The 24,014-nt window shown below is 39.7% G+C and overlaps 1 protein-coding gene across 2 annotated transcripts in view; it reads left to right on the forward strand.

Annotated features, from left to right (window-relative positions):
* Nucleotides 1-860: 860 nt before the first annotated feature.
* The window catches only part of RGS7BP (regulator of G protein signaling 7 binding protein), a 42,613-nt gene continuing 19,459 nt past the window's right edge, over nucleotides 861-24,014 (forward strand). Inside the window, exons 1-2 of one of the 2 annotated variants that reach the window (XM_085322390.1) lie at nucleotides 861-1,073; nucleotides 3,757-3,923. In XM_085322390.1, the coding sequence (XP_085178516.1) occupies nucleotides 915-1,073; nucleotides 3,757-3,923 (326 nt within the window). In that variant the 5' untranslated portion in view covers nucleotides 861-914. Of the gene's footprint in view, nucleotides 1,074-2,180; nucleotides 2,288-3,756; nucleotides 3,924-24,014 lie in introns of those variants that run through there. The other variant, XM_085322391.1, reaches the window with a different exon arrangement.

Raw genomic sequence — 24,014 nt, forward strand, 5'->3', positions numbered from 1 at the left:
CCTGGCCAMGGCAGAGGGTCCACGAGGGCCATGGGAAGCAGGGCGCGAGCTGCGCATACACAGCCCCGCGGCCGTCCCAAGGCACAGAGCTGCCTCAGGCCTGGGGGGCTGCCCGCACCATCCAGCTGAACGCCAGTGTTAGTCTTGCTGGAGCAGCAAGAGGACAACTTCTCCAGCCGGTTGTGATTTAACCTTCTACAGTGAACAAATACGATCTACAGCATGGAGGCACCAGCCCTTCCAAAGGTCTTGTGCAGGGCCCCAAACTGTGGTATTTTGCTGTGAAAGGAAACATATGTAAGCGATGAACCACGGCTTGGTTGAATACAGAAGTACCTGCCAAGCAAGCGGCTCGAGGACCAGTGATCAACTTCTCCGAAAGTCGGGTGGCCGCGGTGCTACCGTCTGCAAGCGGGCGGCGGGACGCGGCGCGGGCGGCTCCCACTCGCGCTCCCGCCCCGCGAGGGCGCCGGTGCGCGCCGCCTCCGCGGGCTCGGCGGCGCGGGCGGGCTCCCCGCCGGCGGCGGGCARGGGCAGGGCTCGCCGGGCGGCCGCTGCGCGGGAGCCCGCGGCCGCCGCGCAGGGCCGTGCTCGCCGCCCCCCCGGCTGCGGGAGGAGGGCGGCGGAGCATGCCGCCGGCGGGGCGTTTCTGCAGGGACTGACATGCTGCCGCAGGAGGGAAGGCGCCAGCCCCTTCGCCTCCGCCGCCGGTAGCGGCCGCGATGCGCGCCGCTCCCGCGGCTCTCCCGCCGGCGCCAGGCTACCGCCGACAGCAGCCGCGCTCGCCGCTGTGAGCGGCGCGGGCGGGCGGCCGGAGGCGCGGCGCGGCCGCGGGGCGCTGCCGCCGCCGAAGGCGCTGCCCGCGCCCGCGGGGCCCCGCGCAGCGGGCGGCTCCGCGCGGCGGATGCGTGTGCATGAGCGCTGCAGCGAGCGGGCGCAGGAAGCGCCCCCGCTCCGCCGCCTCCATCTTCCAGGGCAGCAAGAGCCCGCCGGGCGGCCGCGACGCTGAACGCCGGGGCAGCGGCTCSGAGAGCGCCCAGCAGACCCAGAGAGCCCTGGACGACTGCAAAATGGTGGGTAAAACAACAGGGCTCGCCTGAATTCCTGCCGTTTTCATGCATGTTAGCCGCGGGCGGCCGTGCCGCCCCCCGCCGGCTTGCCTATTCCCATCACGTGCAGTTGCACTATTTTTAAAGCCGCCGTCCCCGCCGGCGGTGCTGCCCTGCGGCCGGACTCGCGGCGGCTCAGAGGCGGCGGCGGCGTGGGACGGGCGCGGGTGCGGCGCGGCGCGCACAGCCGCCTTTGGCCCCCGACTGCCGCCCGCTAAAGCCCGGCTAGCGCCGTAGCTAGCGGCTCTGCTGCATCAGCACGCTGTCAGCTTGCCGCCTAGCTGTGCGGCAGCTGCAGCCCTCCTCGTGCCCTGCGAGCCTTCTCAGGTAGGGTGCGGGATCTGAGGCCCCGAAATTCTGTGAGCACCTGCTTCCAGCCTGCCCGGTACAGCTGGCTGCAGTGTAAAATCTCAGACCGGGGACCTGCGTCTATATTATTTTTGGCCCCTCGCGTTATGGTGTGGCATTCTGCTCCGTTCGTGCGCTAAGTGTTTGGATCCTGACACGCTCCTCCAAACCAGTGACGTGCACCGCGTGTCTGACAGCTGGGAAAGGGGCCCGAAGCTGCACCTCTCACCAGTCGCAGAGATGCGAAACAAGTGAACTTGCTACTACTTTACCTGGGGAAAAAAGAAAAAAAAAAAAAAGGATCATGCTACACCTCTGTGCAATAGCTTTGGAAACATACTGGCTACTGCTGTTCTGCTGAATTCTGGCATCCTTTTTTCTTATATTGCAAATTGTGCTGGCAGATATCCCCTCTAATACTTCAGAATTGGTAGCAACTCCCAGATCACCAAGGAATAAAAGCTGTCACAGCAGGGCTATAAATATTTCCAACAAGTGGGTCCTACTAGGTCCTGCCTATTTTTTAATTCCAGGCAGTGAAATTTGGACAGTTAAACAGCAGTGGCAGCTTGGGTTCTTCACTCTTTATCCAGTAGAATTCACTGATCAGAAATAAAATACGTTTTAGAGATGGATTGTTAAGATGCAATTCAGGAGATGATAAAGCCTGTGCTTTTTTTCTTGTTCTCTATTTCAGTGCTGCTAGATGAGTCTCATTTTGTTTTCCCTGGCAATGCCGTAGTGGTTAAATGTGTCCTCTATTTAAACAGCGGATGTCAAGTGAGAGGTGGCAAAATGCGTCTGGCTCAATCAGTAACCAGTTGCAGGATGTGAGGATTTTCTTTTTTCTTCTCAATGCAGAATAATTATGCCTTTACACAAAGTAGTGCATTTTTTTTTCTCTTTTGGCTACATGCATTCTCAGAAGCTACAGAGACGCAGACCACCTTTAGCAGAGTACAAGTATATCTAYGGTTTTGTTTGTTTGGTAGTGGAGGGTTTATTATTATTATTTATTTTTTGGTGCAGATGTACCAACCAGAATGCATTGGGAATGGATTGTTTTGCTGCTCCATAAACAGTGAAACCTATTCACTCACTACTCTCAAAATGAAATTTAAGAAAGCATGGTCAAAAATGGGTCCAGGTACTGGTACTGAGTTATACAGAGTAATTGCAGTGGGACGTATGAAGACCCAGAATGTAATTTTGCAGGGGAAGCACCTAATTTCCATTTCTAAGAATTTGAGGACTTGACTTAAAAATTTTTAGATCTGATAGAACCCAAATACCAAACGAAGGTTTTGAACATGCTTGTATGCTGGGATATGTTGAGCTCCTGGGGATAATGATGGTTATAGAATTATAAGCAGCTGCTTTGGCTATTTTTATAGTTTGGAAAATGAGGTCAAATTAGCAAAACAAAGATAAATGCATATTTGCTCTAATGCTCCCTACCTACCACTCTACCACCACCATGGGTAGCAAAGAGTCTGCTGTGTTTTCTTTCAGAAAACAGCAAATGCTTTGTTTCTTATAGTCCCACATGCGGGACTAAACACTAATAATCTTACCATCATTGTAAACGTTACCCATTTATCTGGTAGTATCCACACATATCTGCATACATCTTATGTTAGAAGATTTCTGTGAAAAGGTTGGATTTACTTCTTTGCTGTTCCTTTGTTGTCCTTTTTATTGGAAAAAATACTTTCTAGAATACTAACTGGAAAGTGCCTATCTAGCACACCTTCTCAGCCAGTAACTTCGGATCAATTTCAAGCCTGAAATCAGGGTTAGAGGCCAGTGACAGAATAGAAATCACTACAAAGCAAACTAGCAAAATCTCCAGTGTAAAAGCAAATGCTAAATTCCAGTCCCTAAATGTGCTGTTAATCAGGAAGCAGGAGGAGCAAAGGCAATCATTTCTGGAGATATTTTTGTCTTTTATGATAGCAAAAAATTATCTCATGCTACCAGTAAAACAGCTGGGATTTTTTTGTGTGCTTAATATTTAGGACTAATAACTCAAACACTTTCAGAGATTAAAAGCAGAAATACTACTTTCCTGCAAAGGAACATTTATAGTACACAGAATAGGCAGCTGGCATGAAGGCCCTTGTCCTTTGCTAGATCTTAGGTGGTTGATCCTGTATGTCATGAAATCAGGAGCAGCAGGAATTAGATTAGGAATTAGATTAGGAATTAGCCTCAGATTAGGCATGCTTTTATAAAAACTTGTTTGTTTTTGTCAGTATAGCTCAATGTCTCATTTTAGCAAATCATCTCTGTTTTTTAGCTTGTCCAGGAGTTCAATACCCAGGTGGCTCTGTACCGGGAGCTGGTCATTTCCATTGGGGATGTCTCAGTCACCTGTCCATCTCTACATGCCGAAATGCACAAGACTCGAACCCGAGGATGCGAGATGGCCTATCAGGCTCATCAAAAACTAGCAGCAATTTCTGGGTAGGAATTGTCTTATGTTTAAATAAAACTGTACTCGTGCACATCTTCGCTAAATATTGAAGGTAAGAGAGGTGGCTTTGGGAAAAAGCATTAACATGTCATGTTTCTGTTTTAGAGAGATGTATGACCACAAATTCTACAGAATATTCATATYCTTTTGATAATTTTGAGTCAAATCCTGTTACCTTTACCAAGATGGTATCTTACTATTTCACTGGATGCTTTTATGTAAGGTGCACAGGATTTTACTCTGTATCACTTGCACTTCAAGGTAAAATAGCAATAGATTTCTGCCAAATCTTGCAGTTTTAACGTTATGACCTACTATTGGGTGTATCACCTGCTTGCAGAATTAGAGACAATTAATTCAGCACAACCACAGACTTAGCAAAATTTGAGGAGAAAATACTTAATTGGGTGAGAATTACATAGGGGGRAAATGGAAAGAAATACTGTGAAAACAAGTTTAAATTCTACATCTTTCAGAATCTTTAGCTGTGTTGAAATGAGGATCAAAGCCTTCCCAGCATATCATTTTTGAATTTATCCTCCAGTGGACTTACATTACTATGTTATATTGCATACTTTTCTTTCCATAGTGACAGAATGTATCATCACATACTTAAGACTGTGTCTCAGTACAAAAAAATAAAAAGGATATCTTAGAAAAAGTGAAGTCATGCTACCCAGACAAAGTCTATGTATTAGTGGCTTCTTCACATTATGGTGATTAATGCATTTGGCATTTGTATTAACAGAAGGATGTACATCCTGGGTGTTTTTTCTCTGACCAGAGTTCATCAGAGCTTTTGGGGCTTGCGTTGCTCAACATAAACTATCGCCCAGTGGCATACAAATGGTTTGTTTTTGGCAGTGCTGCCAAATTTCCCCTAGCAGTTCCTTCATCAGGTTACTTTATAGGAAATCCATAGAAACATAAGGGAAGACCATGTGAACAAACTAAACAAAAAAAAAAAACCCACTAGTTATTTTTTGTAGAACTGTCAACTTTTTCTGATATGATTTTGTGAAAAAACTCTTGTATTGATGTTACAACATTTGACTTGTTCCACAAACAAAATATATGCTTTTAAAATTCTAAATACTGTGAGAAATAAAAAAAAATCGAAAGATCTTTAACTAGTATGTGCTACCTGAACACTGCAGCACTGAGTATATGCAAATAAGCAGATAAACAATAGTAAATTTGATCTTGTTCATTTTCAGATTCAAAAAGAAAATAATACATAAAATAGCAGAACCAAACTCCCCCCCCCCCCCCGGAAAGGAAACCATAGATATATGCTTCTTTAGAAACACAGAGCTTTTTTAGGTAATCATTTCACAGTTGGGAGTCTGTCATATACACAAAGATGTCCTGAAGGTTGTGCAGTTGCTATGAGATTGACATTTAGCTAATCTAAAACTGTTTTAAATAACTGTGATAATAACGTGATATCCATAACAACTGGTAGGTGTTAGAAACCCTCTGGAAATTGCTTGTTTAGTTTGACAGGCATTTTTCAAGATGTGCTTCACATGCTCACCCTCCTACAGTTGAGGGAAGCAGTGTGAGCCAACTTAACTTGTTGAGTGTATCTTTGATGAAAGATGGGAGATGGAGGTGCAGCAAGGATTCAGTTTAGAAAACAAACAGAAGGAGAGGAGTAATAGACTTGGAAGTTCACTCTAAGTCAGCTGGGACAGTGATGTAATGCATATGGCATAGAATCTGGAATGAGAAGATGATTTGCTAAGAAGAAAAAGTATCAGGAAGAAAAATATTTACAGACAGGAATGGTATTAAATCATTTCCAGTATTAAATGGTCAGGAGGCTGGTGTATCACTGAGAGTCAGCATATATGACAAAGGCCCATTTAGTTCTCTGCTTTAGTTCAAAATGAGCAGCATTGCACTGTGTGAGCTTCTGGGTAACACAACCAATTCCATCTCACTTCTTCAAAAGCTTCTTAAAGGATAGCGATCCTTGCCTATTGCTTTCCCAGACAGAGATAACAATAACAATTAGCTAACTATATTACTAGACTATAAAATTTCATTACATATCATCATTCTATTAGTTAAGCTCATTAGTAATGTTCACTTAGTGTCTAAGTGACCTGAGCTGTTGCAGGGACATTTGAGTTTCTTTCAAGAAATCGGCATCACTGTATCAGGTAACATTAAGTCCATTAATTTTGTTTGCGCTGATGTCCTCCTTGGAAAATTAGCAGGCAGCTTCCTTTTATGCTTCCTATTTGAATACACGAGGATTTGAGCCTCTTGCACTACTCATTCAGGCAGCTAGAAAAGGCACCTATTTCCCTTCATGACTCACTGGTTCTATCTGAGCAGGGAAGGTAACAAAGAAGAAAGGTGCAAAGACTTGGACAGAAAGAAACAAGAACAGATTCACTGGCATTGGGAAAGGCGCTTTGCTCAGACACAGATAATGCAATAGGAACCGAAGGAGATGGAAATCATGAGGAGAAAACACTGATCATAGGAACATCACTTTTGGAATATTAAATGGACATGAGAGTAGAACAGTGGTGTAAAACGAACAAGAACAGAAGGCTTCAGTTGTAGCTGTGGAAAAAGTATACACTGATAAGCCATGAAAAGGCAATCCAGTTAGGGAAATGGAGGAAGTGAGAACTACCTTAGCTTTTTAAAACTAATGACAGAAAGAAGAGCAAAGGAGATAATGAAAAAGTAGCAAGAAAACATAAAACCTTAAGAAATCTTCACTGGATTAAACCATATGACTCAATCTAGTCCAAATCTGACAGTAGCCTGTAGCAGAGATTTAGTAGAAAAGTATATAAAAAACAGGCTGTGTATAACATGATGCCTTCCCTAGTATGCCTGCCACTTCCCAGCAGTCAGTAGTTTAAGTGTTTCCTGAGCCAGAGGCTGCACAGGAACAATTTATATGTGACAGATCTGAGCTCTCATAGAAGATTTCAGTATTTGTCTGAGTATTAAAGTCTTTACTCAGAAAATGTTGAGGATGAATAATGACATCTTTACACTGTGATGTGTTTTAAATCCTTACAATTCAATTTGAAAAAGAGATTTAGTTTATTGAAAAGAAGAACTTCAAATTCTATCTCTGACCTAATAGGTCTTCATAGCTATTAGACCCTCTTCTTAACTTGCTCTGTTATGTATTTTTCTTGTAGAAATGCATGAAGTTTTATCAAAGAGCAGTTGCAGGTTTTAGTTCTTTTCTCAAACCAAAACTACCTTGGGCTTTTAGGGAATAAAGATTAGAAATAAAAATATTTTAAATTGAAGTATTCTAGTTCTAGCTGATGAGCTATTCTTTCAGAGTTGGCATTTCAGAATCCCAGCTCAATTCCTGCTCACCATAGTCCTACATAAAATTTGTAGTGATTTTAATGAGACTATCTTCTGAAAAAAGTGACGAAGGTTTGGTCCTTCCATTACATTTCCTACTGTACAAATGCACTAGAAATTAAGTATCTCAATGGAATTATGCTGTGCATCTTTGTAGAAGTTGTGGTCAAACCTGGAGAGACTAAAGCAACAAGAGAAGGAGTCAGCATGATTTTTTTCCAAAGGAAATCTAAAAGAGAGGAAAAACACTTGAGACAAGATGAAGAAGATAAAAAGTGTCAGTCTGTTCTGGAAGAGGGTCTGCTTTATGGGATTGGTAAAGACTCCGACTGTGTTACAGATCAGAAGTCATCAAATAGAGAGCTGTATAGGAGAAGTGCACTATTTTAAGGAGGTAAACAGAAAGAAAATTCAAAGCTGTATTTTAAGATACAGGTCTGCACAACTGTGTACACACTTTGTCCCTTTCATATTCTCAAGCACGTGGTATGGATACGTAACACAAGTACTTCTGCAGATACTTGGCATGCTGAAACTAGAACTGGCCATATGTCTGTGATACTCTCATGTATATGTAGAGGGTATTGCCCAGGGGTATAGGACAATGTACATCTCTGTGAAGCTAACGTTCAAATGGGTTGCCCTCTGTTGTTCAGCTTAGTTTTGCAAAGTCCTGCACTTGGAGGGGAATAACTCCATGCACCGGTAGAGGCTGGGGACCAATTGGCTGGGAATCAGCTTGACAGGAAAGAACTTGGGGGTTTGGTGGCCACCAAGTTGAACATGAGCCAGCAATGTGCCCTCGCGGCAAAGAAAGCCAAAAACACCATAGAGTGAATTAAGAATAGTTGCCATCACATCAAGGGAGATGATCCTTCCCCCCTGCTCATACCTTGTGAGGCCACATTTGGAATGCTGTGTCCTGTTCAGGGCTCCGCAATATAGGAAAGACATGGACATGCTGGAGGGGGTCCAGTAAAGGGGCACTAAGATTATTAGGGTCTTGGAGCATCTATCATTTGAGGAGAGGCTGAAAGAACTGGGACTATTTAGCCTGGAGAAGAGAAGGCTCAGGTAGGATCATACTGATGTTTATAAATATCTGATTGAAAGGAAGGCTGAGCCAGACTTCTCCCAGTGACAGCACAAGAGGCAATGGGCACAAACTGAAATACAAGACATTCCATTTAAATATTAAAGACAGAAATGTTTTTTACTGTGATGGTGGTTGAATGCTGGAACTGGTTGCCTGGAAAGGCTATGGAACCTCCATCCTTGGAGATATCCAAAACTTGACTGGACATGGTCCTTAGTAACCTGCTATAGTTGATGCCTTCCAACCTGTGACAATAGTCACCCTTAATTTTCTTATCAGGAATATTCCAAGATGAAATTTCCTTACTTTGCACTGGGGTGCGTCTGTTACTTTTATAATACAATTGTTAAACGTTCTTAGTTCAAGAAAAGTTAGGGAGGTAGACCTAAAAATCACATCGTGATTGCATTCTAGTTTTTGTTGTAGTATATAGAAGCACTGCCATAGCATTACGTTAAGTATATGCTTCTAGTTCACTTCTGCTGTTCTTTTTTCTTCTGCAATCTATAGTAAATTTCTGATGTTTTCATAAAGCAATAGAGGGTAAGTTCTCAGACCTAATTAATATTAAATCAGTTGTGTTAAAAGACTGGTCACACCCAGTTGTGGCTGATTTTTTATTAAAATTTTTGGGAACTGCCTCCAGATTAAAGCATTTTAAAATGAGCATCTGCTCTTTAAAGCACACAAGCAAACAAAAAAAGTATACTGCAAAATCAGACACGCGTTAAGAGAATTAAGAGAAATTAAGCGAAAGGAGACTTCAGGCTTATAACTTAATGAGAGCTGCATTAAGACAGTCATAATAGAAACTGTCTTAACTGTTTAACTTATGATGTTAAGTAAAGCGCTCCTGGCAGGTGGTATAGCTTAGCCGAAACAAAACACAGCAACACTCAGTTCAACAGAGAAGAATTTTTATAATCATGAATCAAAACAAGGTAATGCCAGTAGATAGAGCAACAAACTAGAGCTCTCCCCAGGCTAGATATCAATCATGCAGCATTTATGGAGATGTCCGCCCTCCCCAGCTGTCTCTGCAATCACTGCCATTGCACTCCTTCTCTAACTGCCTATGCCAGTGGTGGGGAGAGCAATGATAAAGTTAATCCTTTGAGTTCTGAATATGAGGCACTATCCCTGTATCCTATCTCAGTTACAGTTAGCATAGTTTTAAGAGCCAAATGAAAAGTTGAAAATAAAGTAAGTATTAGCTTCACAGAGGCTGCACCATGATAACCAAAATGTGGCCTGTTGTGAGCATAATTTAATTATGCTTACAATTAATTCATAATTAAATCATAATTAAAAAATATGATGATCAATGCTCTCATACGTGATATATCAAGGACATAATGCTCCCTAAATTCATATAGTTTTTGCCAAAATTTTGCAGAAATTTCAAAACAGTAAGAGGACAACTCTGACCTTAAGGACAATATTAAGAAGGTACAAAATGTCTAGGTTGCCTGCTTCTGCAAACTGCAGGAAATAAAAAACTTGCCATTTGTACTTACAAGCGTATATTAAAAATCATCTCAGTGAGTAGTTCCGTATAAGCTGGTGGGCCAGACCCCTCTATTCTTACAATTACTGAGTAGTACCTTACTCAGCATGTTGTCTTGATGACTTGACTGGGACTGTTCAGTGTGAGAAAAATCAGTGAGATCTTTGTCTCCATCCAAAGAAGAACTTTCAGGATCTGGAGCAAGTTCATTACTGAGCATTTTCATCATACAAAGCCTCTTGCTTTCACTTTCTGTAAATTTTTAGCATAGTTCTTAAACACACATCTTTTTGTGATGCAAGCATATCAAGTTCTGTGCGAAAATTCTTACCGTGTTTGTTCCACTTTCTTTGGAATAGCTTCACTAATTTCTCAGGTTGAAATTACTCCAGACTTAATATTGTATATCAGAGACTGTACTTGTTCCAGTGGTTCAAATCACATGGGGATGTAAGCTCAGATGTGAATATACTGTGTACTCAACTCTCTGTGGACAAACTAGTGCACAAGAAGTATAACATAGCTTACTCCTCTCTCAAAAAGGTAACAATCTTCACAATTAGAGTTCTCATGCTGGGTTCCTTTTAAAAAAAATTCTCTAATTGTACAAGTCCTCTGCATCTAGAACAATGGAAAGGGACCCTAAAAAGCTAGGTTGATTTTGTACAGAACTGAGTTAAGATGTGTTCTGTTGTTGAGAAGAAAATCTATTTACTAAATATAAAAGTTGCAAGTAGAAAAAAAATCATTTAAGTCTGATGCCTCAATTTTTAATAAGAGAACTCAGAAAGCAAATAATGAAGGAGAAAACAAGGTTACTTACTAAAACTAGAGTTCTCAAAATAGCTAACCTCCACAGATGCACTTTTCCTTTGTAACCTTGTCTTTAAAAATGTTCTCTAATAGGCAGTTTGCACTTAAAGATACAGGGTATTAATATCTCTCTATATAGATATATCTTTCATAACTGGGAGCCAAATTTAGTAAAGGGCAAACATACCTAAAACTGAATTTAGCATTTACTTCCCTTCCCTTTTCTCCAGAACAGAAATCCTAAAAAGCCTGAAAAGTTCTACATCTGAAAAGACACAATATAACTTAATTTTTGACAAAGTAGAAGAGTCTTAGCGCCTTGTTTAGGGCTAAACCTAATCAGGAGGCAGGAAAGAGGCATTCTTCCTTGTTCATACTCAGAGGAGCTTGATCTCATCGGCATACTCAGAGCATCCTTAGAGCCTAACACACACTGACAATTTTGGACTCCTCGTAAAACGCAGTGTCAACTGCCACTTTCTTTTAAACTAAAAATTAACGTGTCAACTTAATTTCTAGAGCAGTTGCACATTATCTCCTAGAAGAATGCTCTGACTTCCAGACAAGTGGAAGTGAGAGATGAAAGCAGGGTAGACATCATCTTTGTCAGAGTCACTTGTCTGTCCCTTTCTTCCACCTCACGCTCACCAGCACATTCCACCAGCTCCCAGTGCAGCAGTGCTGCTTCTGAGACACTCAAGGACTGCAAACGTCAGGTAAGCCAGACAGGTTTGCTGCCTCTTGTGAGGGGTCCTCTAACAGAAAAGCCCAAGCAGCCAGGGGCTGTGCCTCATATTCGAGGACACCCACAGATAGGCATATTCTCCCTGGTAAGAGCACAGCACAATAGCTTTTCCTGTTACATGATCTGAAACAGTTTGGCAACTACAGGGACAAAAGGGACCTGCTGCCATCATCCGACCCAGTGGGCAGTGTGGGGCACTGGAGAGCAAAACGGTGTAGAGATCTGCATTCTGCTCCTGTTTCAAGCAGTGCTAGCACTGGCAAACACTGAAGACTGTTAAGGCACTTTTTTGATGGTAAGGAAAATTTGTATATTGTCCTTTTTCCATCCCACTTTTTGTATTTTGTATTGTATGCAGATAAAATACAGAAAGATTCAGGGAAGCAGAGAGAACTTACATGAATGCTGAGTACACTTCAGCATTCTGCATCTTTAGCCTAGTGAATCATAACTTCTACAGTCTCTTGGTCTAGGGTTGGAGCAGGCTGTTTGTTTAGGGCGGTTTGGGTTCCATTTTGACATGCCCTCTGCATTCAGATCATCCCACGCTCCAAACTCAATCCTGGAAATAGATACCAAGAAGTGAGGTGCTGTCCTATTTGAAGGTCTCTGCTGGACTCTTTTCTACCTTGCACATGTCCAGCATCCCACCCCGTTTAGATTCCAGAGGGTGTTGTTTCTCTAAATCCAACTGACTCAGGAATCATGGAGTTTTCCACTCACAGATAAGCCTGTTTATCTGTAGGAATAGTTGAAATACCCACTGTGTCCTAACCGCCTGTTTTGAGTTATGCCAACCTTTTAAATAACAAAATTGGAGTGAGAGAAAACAATACATGTGGCCAGACAGATTTGGGGGCTAAATTAGTTTGGTAGCGTCCCTTTGAGAATGCTGCAGCATCAGGACATGCTGACATTTTTTAGACAGTTCGACATTTTTGCAACCATTCTCTAACTTCATGTTCTTTTCTTGACCCATTTTGTCCTTTCTTCAGAATATCTGCTATCACTTGGACATAAGAAATTTCAGACTTCTTCTATGAAAACAGTTTTCTTATGCAGCAATCAGCCCAAGAATCTAGCTACTAGGTACATTTACAGAAACACCGAATGTAAGAATTTTGAAATGCTCACAGAATTTAAGAGTGCCCTACTACCTTTGGTTTTAGACACTCATAATAAACATGATTAACAAGAATAATTAATCTTTTGAATAAATGTTTTTTCATAAAAAGTTTTTAGAAAATCTTGAAAATCTTTCATTCAACCTCCCTCTGATGCTTTAAGTTAATCACCTACTAAATAGGTATACTGATACACCTATGGCTTAAAAATACTTAGTGTTTTTAGTTCATATTTTAGTCTTTCAAAAGAAGGCAATGTGCCCTTGTAGTCAAGAAGGCCAATGGCATCCTGGGTTGCATCAGGAAGACAATTGCCAGCAGGCTGAGGGAAGTGCTCATCCCCTTCTACTCAGCCCTGGGGAGGCCGTATCTGGAGTACTGTGTCCAGATCTGGGCGCCTCGAAACAACAGAGAGATGGAGCTACAGCAGTGAGTTCAGCAAAGAGCTGAAAATCAAAGATGGTTAGGGGACTGTAGCATTTCAGAAAAGACTGAGAGAGCTGGGCCCGTTCAGCTTGGAAAAGAGAAGCTGGAGGGGGATCTTACTAATATGTGCAAGTATCTTAAGCTGGAGAGTGTAAAGAGGATGGGGCCAGACTCTTTTCAGTGGTGCCCAGTGACAGGGCAAGAGACAATGGGCACAAACTGAAACACGGGAAGTTCTGTCTGAATATGAGGAAAAGCTTCTTTACTGTGAGGGTACCAGAGCACTGGGACAAGTTGCCCAGAGGGTTTGTAGTCTCCTTCTCTGGAGATACTCAAAACCCACCTGGACGCGATCCTGTGCAACATGCTCTAGGTGACCCTGCTTGAGCAGGGGGGGGGGTTGGATCTCCAGAAGTCCCTTCCAACGTCAGCCATTCTGTGATTTTGTGAAGGCATAATATTAAAATATTTTGTTATGTTGTTTCTTAAATAAGACACATGTAGAAAATATTTTTATCTTGTCTTTCTCCTGAAGAAGCAGTTGATGTGTACTGATTCTAAATTATTTTCTTTAAATTTGATCTTAAATTGTTGAGTGGAATTTAAGGATTATTCAGTTATCCAATGGAATTTTAAGCCCTACAATTTACAACAGTGAACACCTCCTGTATGTGTCTTCACATATCACAAATGGAATCAAGTCAGTTAACATTTTCCTGAGCAAAAACTTCATTGATATTAACTTATATCTTTAAGTGGTGCTTTAAAGGGGAATTTAGAACTGAACTTGTGAAGGTATTTAAGGACCAACAAATGCAGATAATTAGGAGACTTTCAAAAGTAGCTGCATTTGTATACCATTCTGGATAGCACTGATGTTAATTTGGTTGCCTTCCATGGAATCCATAGGACAGGTACTTTGATACCTTCAATAAGCTTGTTCTCTGCAAGACTTCATTTCATACGGAGCATCATGGTTTTCATTTCTCTGAATTCTCTATCTTATCACCACATTTATGGAGAACATCATGTTTTGTCTGCTAAGGACCGTATACCCACAAAAATGAGGGGCACCATGGTAATATGCATTCAAAATTAATGTTAGACCAACCGAAAATGAATGTTACATTTCAGTATTTCTGAGAGAAAATTTCTTTCTTGGCAAAATTTTGCGAAAAGCACATCTGTTGAAAAAATGTAGACTGTAGCTTTGTGCCTAGCTTCACAGATGTAATTTAGAGTTGTGGCTGTGCTGGTAAAGAACCATTCCTATAAACAAGACAGTAAGAACAGCTCCCTCAAGTCCCATTTAGATCCATTGCTTTGAGATCTGTCTCACCAGTATATGACAGTGATTTTCTTCCATTGATCTCCACTGTAACAGCTGTGTCCAAAGCTGAGAATTACTCAGGGGTTTTAAGTGCTTCTTTCCTGGTCATTTTCTTAAATGCTATTTGATTTGATGATTTGATGAGATTTTATTTGATGAGAAATCGCATATTGCTGCAATTAGAGTTAAACGCTCTGCTTACCTTGGCTCTGTATAGCTTTGATTATATTGTCTTAAAAAATGTATTTCTGATTCTCATTTAAGTTCTAATAAATCCAGACTATTTTAGCAATATGTTCACACAGAGTAGGACAGAGGTAACTTAGTACAAAGATGAAAAATCAAAAAGCAAGATAGTGTTTTGACAAATGTTTTGACAAAGGAAGAGCTGGAGAAAAGGGAGTAGGAATCCATTAAACTTTAAATAAAAACCCAATAAAATAAATTATTTTTAAAATTTGAAATTATTTTGAAAGAAACATTATTTTTAAAGCCCTAGAATATAAATAATCTGAAATTTTAAAGTTAAAGCACCTTTAAAATTATTTAATAGGGAAAGCATTATATAATGTCAGACTGTTCCTCCTTCAAATATCTGTGTATCTTCAAGGAAGCAGAAACATGAGTCTGAGATACTGAAGTTGTGTATTAGAAAAAGACCTTAACATAGGTTCTTAAAATTCCGCGTTTACTGGTTTTTGCTTGTGATTTCTTAATTCTTCTTTAAATTTTGGACTGAAATCTTCCTAATCCAAATATTGTCAGTAGCTCTCTGCATTCTGAAACACTTACCTCTGACAGAAAAAAATACTTTTCATTCTGTGCTTCAGTGAAATCAGTCAGTGCAGATCCTAAGTTAATTGTGCAGGACCATGCAGTTAACTGCATCTCCTTCTCATGATCCATGTTCTGTCCTGCCCTTTCAAGTGGTAGACTTCCTGCAGAGTCATCTAAGAAAAGACTTTTTATTTATAATCACCTCTCTGGTGCCTGGAGATTTGCTCTAGTAAGATGTTGGGCCCCAGATGATAAAGGATAACTGCTCTCAGCAGCAGCAGCAGCAGCAACTTGAAAGATCAGTCTCCAACCAGGGGAGATCTTAGCTTTGTCAGGCTCACATAGGGAAAATTCCAAATGAGTCAAAATTTATTATAAGGTGTGTAAAATCTGTTTTGGTTTTTCTAATTGCTTTGTAATGCTGTTTTGTAGTAATTAAATATTCTAAACTATTGTCTACGCATTAAGGTCTCAACTGAACAAACATTCCTTAATCAGGAATCAATCCAATGCTGTCAATTAAATAATGTTTAAATTCAGGTTTTTAAATTAAATTTACACTGTAGTGTTTGGCTGAAGTTCTGCCTGTTATTTAATATCATTTCTTTCCTGAATATGTTTGCAGATCTACACTTATATTTTCTATATTATTTTTAACTGTAAGAGGAATAACATACTCGGTTATTTGTACATGAACAATCTTTCTCTGGAGCTTCTTCCCTTCCCCTCCGTTGTCCCATTTTCACCTTGCTATTCTTACCTTTCTTATGAATACCTTCTCGACGAACAACATTTACTGCCAGCAGATTTGGCATAAGAATTCAAATACTATCATATATTAAATGATGTGTTCAGAGTTGTTGAAGGAAGTGCCTTGCCCTAGCAGAAGAAAATGAGTTTATATTTATTGGGTGAGCAAAGAAAAGCTGATACTTCCTATCTCCATCTATCATGGCAGGAGAGAGAGTTGCAAATGTGCTGTTCATAACCTTGTCAGCATGAGAAAGTTAAATGGTAAAACAGAAAAGTGTCTTGTTTATACAGCAGCCTCCAGTTATTTCCAACAGTTCTGGAGTTGTTACTACTCCTATGCATTTACTGAAAAGAAAAACAAACAAACAAAAAAAAAAGAGATTAGGGTACTTTAGGACAGTGTGACAGCTGCAACCATAGGCCTGTGCTTAGACTGAGCAATGTGGAGGCGGGCTGTACGCTGAGGGGGCAGTCCTTTTGTGCAGGCTGAAGAACAGCCAGCCACTGCTGGGGCCCTGAAGTCCCAGGGAGCACAAAGTCTGCGCATTATTTTCCCCCAGGTCTCCCCAAAGCAGCGTAGATACAGTTCCTTTTGCATCACTCAAGAAATGGAAATGACTGGTACATCTGGGTATTTGCTAGTGCAAGATTTTGGGTGCCCAAGGAAGACTTTGAGGAGCCACGTTTGCTCCCCAAGCCGAAACAGGCATTTCAGAGAGGAAAATAAGGAACACCAGCTCACAGAGTGGAGACTAAAGCAGAAGTAAAAAATCCAAAGTGAAAGTAATCTGAAGTTCTTCATGCTAAAATACTGCTTCCCAAACACATTTTATCAACAGATGGTTTTTAAAATTTCATTATCTATACATAAATTCAAAGGTTTCAAGAAGCTTATGTATTTTTTTCCTTTTTTGGTGCTTGTTCAAGTTTTCTCCCAGTCTTTCAGCTGTGATTTTTAACTTAACAACTCATATGGATTTGATCTGTGAAATATCTGCTGGGGCTGTGTGATACTTCAAGATTTCTTTTTCAGTTGGAATGCTTTTACATGGAGGTATTTTGATATTTAATTTTAAAAAGATAAATACTCCAGAATGGAAGAATGTACCTGTTCAAAGCACTGCTAGGAGCATTTGATACATCCAGAATCCCAAATATTTCCTTATTCTGAACAACTATAATCTCTTTCATGGACTGTTTACCATCCCATTTAAGGATTTTAGCAGTCACATTGTTTGTCTACAAGAAAAAAAGGGAATAATGAGGATGTATGGAACTTTTCAATATTTTTAAAGGCAAATTGGATCTTATCCAAAATCCTATAGAGCTAATAGAATATTTTCCCTTTAGTTTCAACTGGGCATTAGACCAACCAAAGTGTTTTGTCATCTTTTCCGAGGAAATATAAATACATTGTTCCTTACTGTTTCTCATTTTACTCTCTCTTCACATCTGCTCCATTTTTCTCATTTTGAAATGTGGAAAACCAGAAACTTGCATCACAAACACAGATAACAGATCTTCAGACTACATGAGTGCTTTATGCACTGCGTTTTAGGAAAATCTTCTTAGAACTGATACTCAAGAGTAGGTGTTGAAGACAGAAAGATGGGAAAATAGAAGTGTCATAAATCAAAGCACTCATCTGATTTAGTGTCCTGTGGATGGTCAATAGCAGCTGGCACCACTTGCCTGAGGCAGAGTCCCTTCTAAGGCCCATATGTTAGTAGTTTTGCTGCGACCTAGATCATACAGCACCAAATACCTGAAGCATTTAATTCTTTTTCAAGCATTTCTGGGAAACCTGACTTCCTTGTCCATACAGATCAGAACAAATTTCCTAGATCATCCTGCGCAAGATACTTGTTCTGATGATACCCAAACATTAATTCTCTCTCCAAAAGGCTTACAGACCAAATTTCTACAAAACCTATTAACCAAAGGAGCTACATGGGAGCGTAGGCCTAGATTCTTAGCATTTGAGCTTTGCCAATACAGCATAACTAAGAACAAGTAAGATTGTTACGTAACACTCCTTTTTGCTATGAATGATTGAATTCATAAATAATTTATAAATGATTACTAAGTGATTAAGGGACAGTTTAAAGAATTTAGAAACATGATTAAAACCAAAGGAGAAATCCACAGACAGCCTGACTTTCTGCTGTCTGCAGTCTGTTGTAAGAGGCAATATGGAAACATTTTGGGCTTGAGCCTGCTGCCTGGCACAGACCTGACTCTGCACTCACTATATCAGAGATATTCATCTGAAAGCTGCCTGCAGATGCTGACAAGGCAGGATGCTGAATAGGCATCTCTTTGGGAAGCTTAAAAAATTATTGCATCATCAACTAACTCATCTGACTACTTTTTTCCCAGTTATCACAGATYTTTTGTGGAAGGTCTGTGCCATGGTTTGGGTTTATCTGTTATTTAGTTGTGTCTATCATATAATTAGAGGCTGTGAGTCAGACTGTTGGTCTGACTAAAGCAGAACTAAGCAAGGCTGAAATGAGAGCTAACTCAAAGATTTCTTTTGTCTCACTTGACACCACCTCTTCTCAGTAGGGAGGCTGATTATGTACAGAGAAAGAGGCACTACTCAGCCCATTTTTGGCCGATGCAGAGGTCTGATGGATTTCCCTAAAGGTGAGGGACAACCAGCCAAAGAACAGGAGAATGAAAAGATGGCTTAGAGTTAGCTTCTGCAAAGGTGGTGGTCAAGCCCTGTGTTCATTTCAAAATCTCCTAGTACTTCAAAGCATAAGTAAAGATACATGTGCAATTTCATTTGGAATTCTGAGTGCTTAGAAGTATAGTGTCAGGGATTTAAAATGCTATTGTATATGTTCTTTTAATATTATTTCATGAAGAACATGATTTCATAATGCAGTACTGTATGTCTGAATGTCATTGGATGATGCACTTTAGGAAGGCTGCAAGAAAGACTCTTGTGCAATTTAGGAGGTCTGTGTAACTTCATCCTTACAAGATGCACTGTGATTAGGACCACGGATAGATAAATGGAGTTGTCCTAAGGCAGGCATCTTAAAACATAAGGCCCAGAAGTAACTTGCTTTAGGATAATTGTGAGAAAATGTTCCAGAAATAAGCTGTCTTTCCTCAGGAAGAAACTAGTATTTCCAAAATACTAGTTTGGGTTAGCTAGCCTTACCTAAAGCTTGAATAAAATTTCCTATATCAGTGCTGTTACACTCAAAATCAAGAAGTTTTATCAAGTACTCATAATCAATGTGTTCTCTAATGGAGTAGTTTGGATAGTCCTGTGATAATTTACTCCTCTGTCCACATCTTGAGTTAATTCAGTTAGTAAAATTCACTTCTGAGGGGAAGAAAGTCTAGAAAATTTCAGTCTGTAATTCTGACAATTTCAAAAAAAAAAAAAAAAAGTTTTCTGAATAGCATCTGCAAATACCAAATAAGCTGCAAAGTACCCGAACAACTCGAAGCCACGGTGATTGATATATACTTGTTTTCTTGATAATATCAGGTCAGAGATGTGGAAGAATCACTACAAAATATGTGGAAAGAACATGGCAGTTAATTAATCCATTTTAAAGGCAAAGTTATTGCTTCTGTAGTAATCATCTCTTATAGGGAGTTTCCAAAATAATTTTATATCTTCAAAAAAAAAAAAAAAAAGCAGATGATTTTAATAAAATAAGTGATAGTATAAATTTGCCTCTGGAGGTATTTCTGAAAGAGGGGAGCCAGAAAAATGAAAGAACAGCATATTCAAAATACTGCATAATCTACAAACCATACATGGCCCCTGATTTGTAAGTTAAATTATAATTTAAGTTAATGAGATATTCTTGAATGAATAAGAGAAGTGTATTTCCTACTGGTACGGTTTTAGCTATCCCAAACTGTTCTAGCATAGAAATACCTAAACTACCATCAACTTAGGAGTTAGAAAAGTCTCTCCATTATGAGCTAATGCATTGGGTCCTTTTCCTGCCCGTATTACCATATACCCAGACTGAGTCCATCAGCCTTATCACAATAACTGGAGATTTACACTGGTCTAATTAAGCAAAATCTGATCACGTTTCTGTTATTGCCAGAGCACTGGGGAGCACAACAGCTTCAAAACAGCAATGTGATGCAATAAAAACAAGTTGTAACCATTTATAGGTCTACTAGAAAGAACTAGTCCTGCTCTTCCTCTGGTTGGACAGAGGAAGTCCACAAGAGGTGTGGTGCAGCATGGTTGTATGACATTACCACAGTGCATTAGTATAGAACAAAAAAACGACAGGCAATATTAAAACATGACCTCAGTTTGTAAGAACACATGTATTTTAGAAAAAAAAACTTGATAGCATTCTTTCATTATTGAATCTAAAATAACCCTAGCAAATGGGAAGAACATAAACAAGAATGTTTTCTCAGGATCAGAATAAAACTGTAATTTGGTGACTTTTCTACTTGCATTCAAATTAATCCAGCAAGTCTTTTGTTACTTTTAAATGGTTATGTGATGAAGAAATAAATAGTGTGTGTTAGATACAAAAGCAAAGGCAGATTCAGTAGGTTATTGTACATAAGCCTTAATGACAGGGGCTGTTTGCCTCTTGCCCTTAGTATCTAAGGAGATTAAGTGTATCTCCTCTGCAGTATTTTTTCCACCAGAAGAAATATAATCTCTGAGATAGGTCTTCTATCTCGATCATTTGTGCGACGTTTTATGTATCTGCTGTATATTTCTAAACTGCAATGTTTCTGATACTAAATTAAAAGACAATCTACAGAGTAATGTTTTGGACAGTGATTTTCCAGAGCTTATTGGGCCAATTTAAATTCATTTTCATGGGAAGTGCATATATGAGTTATAAGGCAGATTTTTATGAATTAGTGTTTTTATTCTGATTTTCCAAAGGTTTATTTTCCTTTAGTCGACATGATACATCTAAAACACACATGCTTTTCCTGTGTCTAGATAGTTGTTTTACCTTATAATATTTTACAATTATTGATGCTGTTTGTAAAGTTGTACTTTTCCTTACAATTAAGCACAGACTTTGTCAAACTAACACTTTTTTAAAAGGGTATATCAAATTCTTTGGATAACTCAGCCCTTCTTTTTGCCATAGATAATATATCAATGTGTATTTTTAAACATTGTTGACAGTAATATTAAAGTACTGCTGTGTTGTAAATATGTGACTAAAATTTTTAAGTTAAAATAAGAATTAGACTGGAGGCTTTATTCACTTTTACCAGACAAATTTCATTAATTTCAATGATCCTATGAATACTGGACACAAGAAAAACTTGTAATCGTGTTTTTCAGTTTTAATCAACATTTTGGTAAAGGCAGTGTAATAAAATAGTCTGCCAACTATTTTGAAAAAAAAATCTTTTTTTTAATGGAATTGAAAAATAACAACCATTTTCACATTTTAGTCCTGTGTATTGTGTCTTAGAATTATTATCCAAAGTGCTGCATTCCCCCCTCGTACTTATACCAGGTAGAAAAGATAATGGTTGGTATAAGAGCTCCCTCTATAGGGTTTATTTTAAATATCAGCTTAGGAAAATACAAAGGAAAATAAATACCATCTATTAACAGTGCTTCATAAACATACTCAGTTGAACAAAATCGTGGTTTTTTTWAAAAAAAACACATGATTTCAAGGAAAGAAAAACATCAATTTTACCAATGGTCAAAGTATGAAAGCTACATAATAATGTTATAGATTTAGGTTAATATATATTTATAATACTTAAAATTTAATAGCAGCCTGATAAAATGTGTTATTTAAGTTACTGGTATATACACCCGTAAAACAGCCTTTCCTCTTCTGTAACTACTTTTCGTATATACAGATATCAAAGTTCTCAAATTGCAGAAGTGTGGCTCACATAGTAATGCAAGCTTCTCATTGACTGAGTAGTATTCACATCTTTGAGTAAGGATCTCCAGCCTTTATGGACCTAGGTGGTACAATATTCATGTGCTAACTACAGAAATTCCTTGTGAGGGAGAGACATGATGTTAGAAAATACCTAATGCACAGCTATCAGCATAATTTAGCAAGAGAGAGAAAAAGAGTAAAATAGAGCCAACTGATCTGCCAGTTTTCCTAGACATCAACAAGTAAATACTAGGTCAAATAAGTAATCCTACAGACCTCATGGTGAGAAAAGTGGTTGTTAGTAGTACATAGCTCACCATCTGTCTTTCTTTCATACAGAGTATGTTTTACTAAAAAACAAAACCATAAAACCTTTGTATGATGGAACCCAATCTCTTAGTTCCATTGAAAATCAAAGCCTAAAATTTTCTAATCAAAATCAGGCTGGAATGAAGCCTGACATAGATATTGTGTGGATCCCTAAAGTTTACTCTGCATGCAAGTAAACATTATTATTTTGCTCAAGCACATACACTCCCATCTCACCATTTCTCCTTCCTCATGTATGGGAACAGGAAGCTCACTGGAAGCTCAGCAGGCTCTCTGAAGCCAGTGGAACTCCACACATCTTATCTTTGGCCTCCCCTACGTGGGCACCTACCGCACTCATCCTGTAAAAGACAGCAGTGCTCCCCTATCAGATAAAGTATCCTCCAGAGGCCATAACCTGGGTATCCAAATCCTGTATTCTCACAGGTTATCAGCACCTCTTTGTCTTATCTGAGTGGATAGAGAAGCAAGAAAACTGCTGTTCCACAATGACTACATGAAGGGAGCACGATTCCTCTTCACAGCCTTGTGGCAGCTGTGCTCATAGGCCACTGATGAGCAGCTGGTCTTTGGCTCACCAGCAAGTGCTCAGTGCTGTGCTCTCTCTCCTATACCTAGCTGCACTTCTACTATTAAACAGCTCCATTGACAACAACATTTATCACAGCAGTTATATGAGATTGCTATATGAGATTTCTCTTGAAAATCTAAGTGATATTCATAAATAGATCAGCTACACTAACTGAAATAGAATAACTGAATAGTAGCTAATTTGAGGGGTGATAAAAAATTATATGAATTTTTCTGTTTAAATAAATACCAATTTGCTACATCACTATTTAATAATAAACTTGTACAATAACCATCACTATGACAGTTATGTTTGCAGGCATAGAAGATAGCAGAGAGAAGCCAAACTGATGACCCTTTAAAGGGAAATGTTAAGCCCACTACAAAGAACATACACCAGAGATTATATAAGAAATTTTGTATGTGTTGGCATCTGATCATGTGGTTTTCAGAGATGATAATGAGGCCTACATACATGCACAGGAGAAAATCATTTAGTTGGAAACTAATGGAATTCTTTGGGCCATTATTGCAATTAAACACTAATTAACCAATTTGAGACAATCAGTGAGGGTAGTGGCCTGGAAATAACTTTTCCAGACTACTAAAAATACTTCTGTTGGATGCCACTGCTGTTACTCTGGATTTACAAATGACAGAAGAATCCACAGTCCAATGACAGATGCTCCATGTTCTTGAAAAGAGAAAAATGGGTCAGAAAATGCCCGTATCAGAGATGTCCCTAGTTGACATTTCTGTGCTATTGAGAAATTTGACCTAATAGGAAAAATAAGTTAGTTTTACAAGAGTAAAAATGTCAGTCAAAATACCTGTAACTACATTTTCCAATTATTCTTCCAACTTACCTGTGAACAGAAAGCCACTGAGAAATTCAAACTGGTTTACGAGCAGCCCTTCTTGTACTTACTTTCTGGCTTCTTAATCTGAACAATTAAAACTTCTGTCAGTAAGATATAATAATTTGTTTTTTTTTTATTAGGCATAAATGGCAGGGGTTTGGTAGCAGGGGCTTCAAGGAGTGCCCTATGTGGGAGGAAGCTATAAACTGCCTTGTGCTGGTCACAGATGGTTCCAGCCAGCTGTCAATGGGTGAAAACAGTCCCCACGTGCCAAAACTTCAACTACACAGAAGAGCAGTTGGTATCATTGCTCATATGTATTTAAGAAAGAGCAGTAGCTACTGGAGACAGGAGACAAAGGAGTGGGTACGTGAGAGGAGACACAGTAGGGCACACAAAAAGGGACACACAAGACCAAAGTGAAGAGATGTGTTTGGAGAAAGAAGACAGAGGAGGCAAGTAGAAGGGGATGCTGCTGAGGACACAGATGGAGGTGCACTCCTGGAAGGAGGCA

This window comes from Rhea americana, unplaced genomic scaffold (assembly GCF_003343005.1).
Source record: "Rhea americana isolate MKP2758 unplaced genomic scaffold, rheAme1 scaffold_77, whole genome shotgun sequence".
Taxonomy (NCBI): Eukaryota; Metazoa; Chordata; class Aves; order Rheiformes; family Rheidae; genus Rhea; species Rhea americana.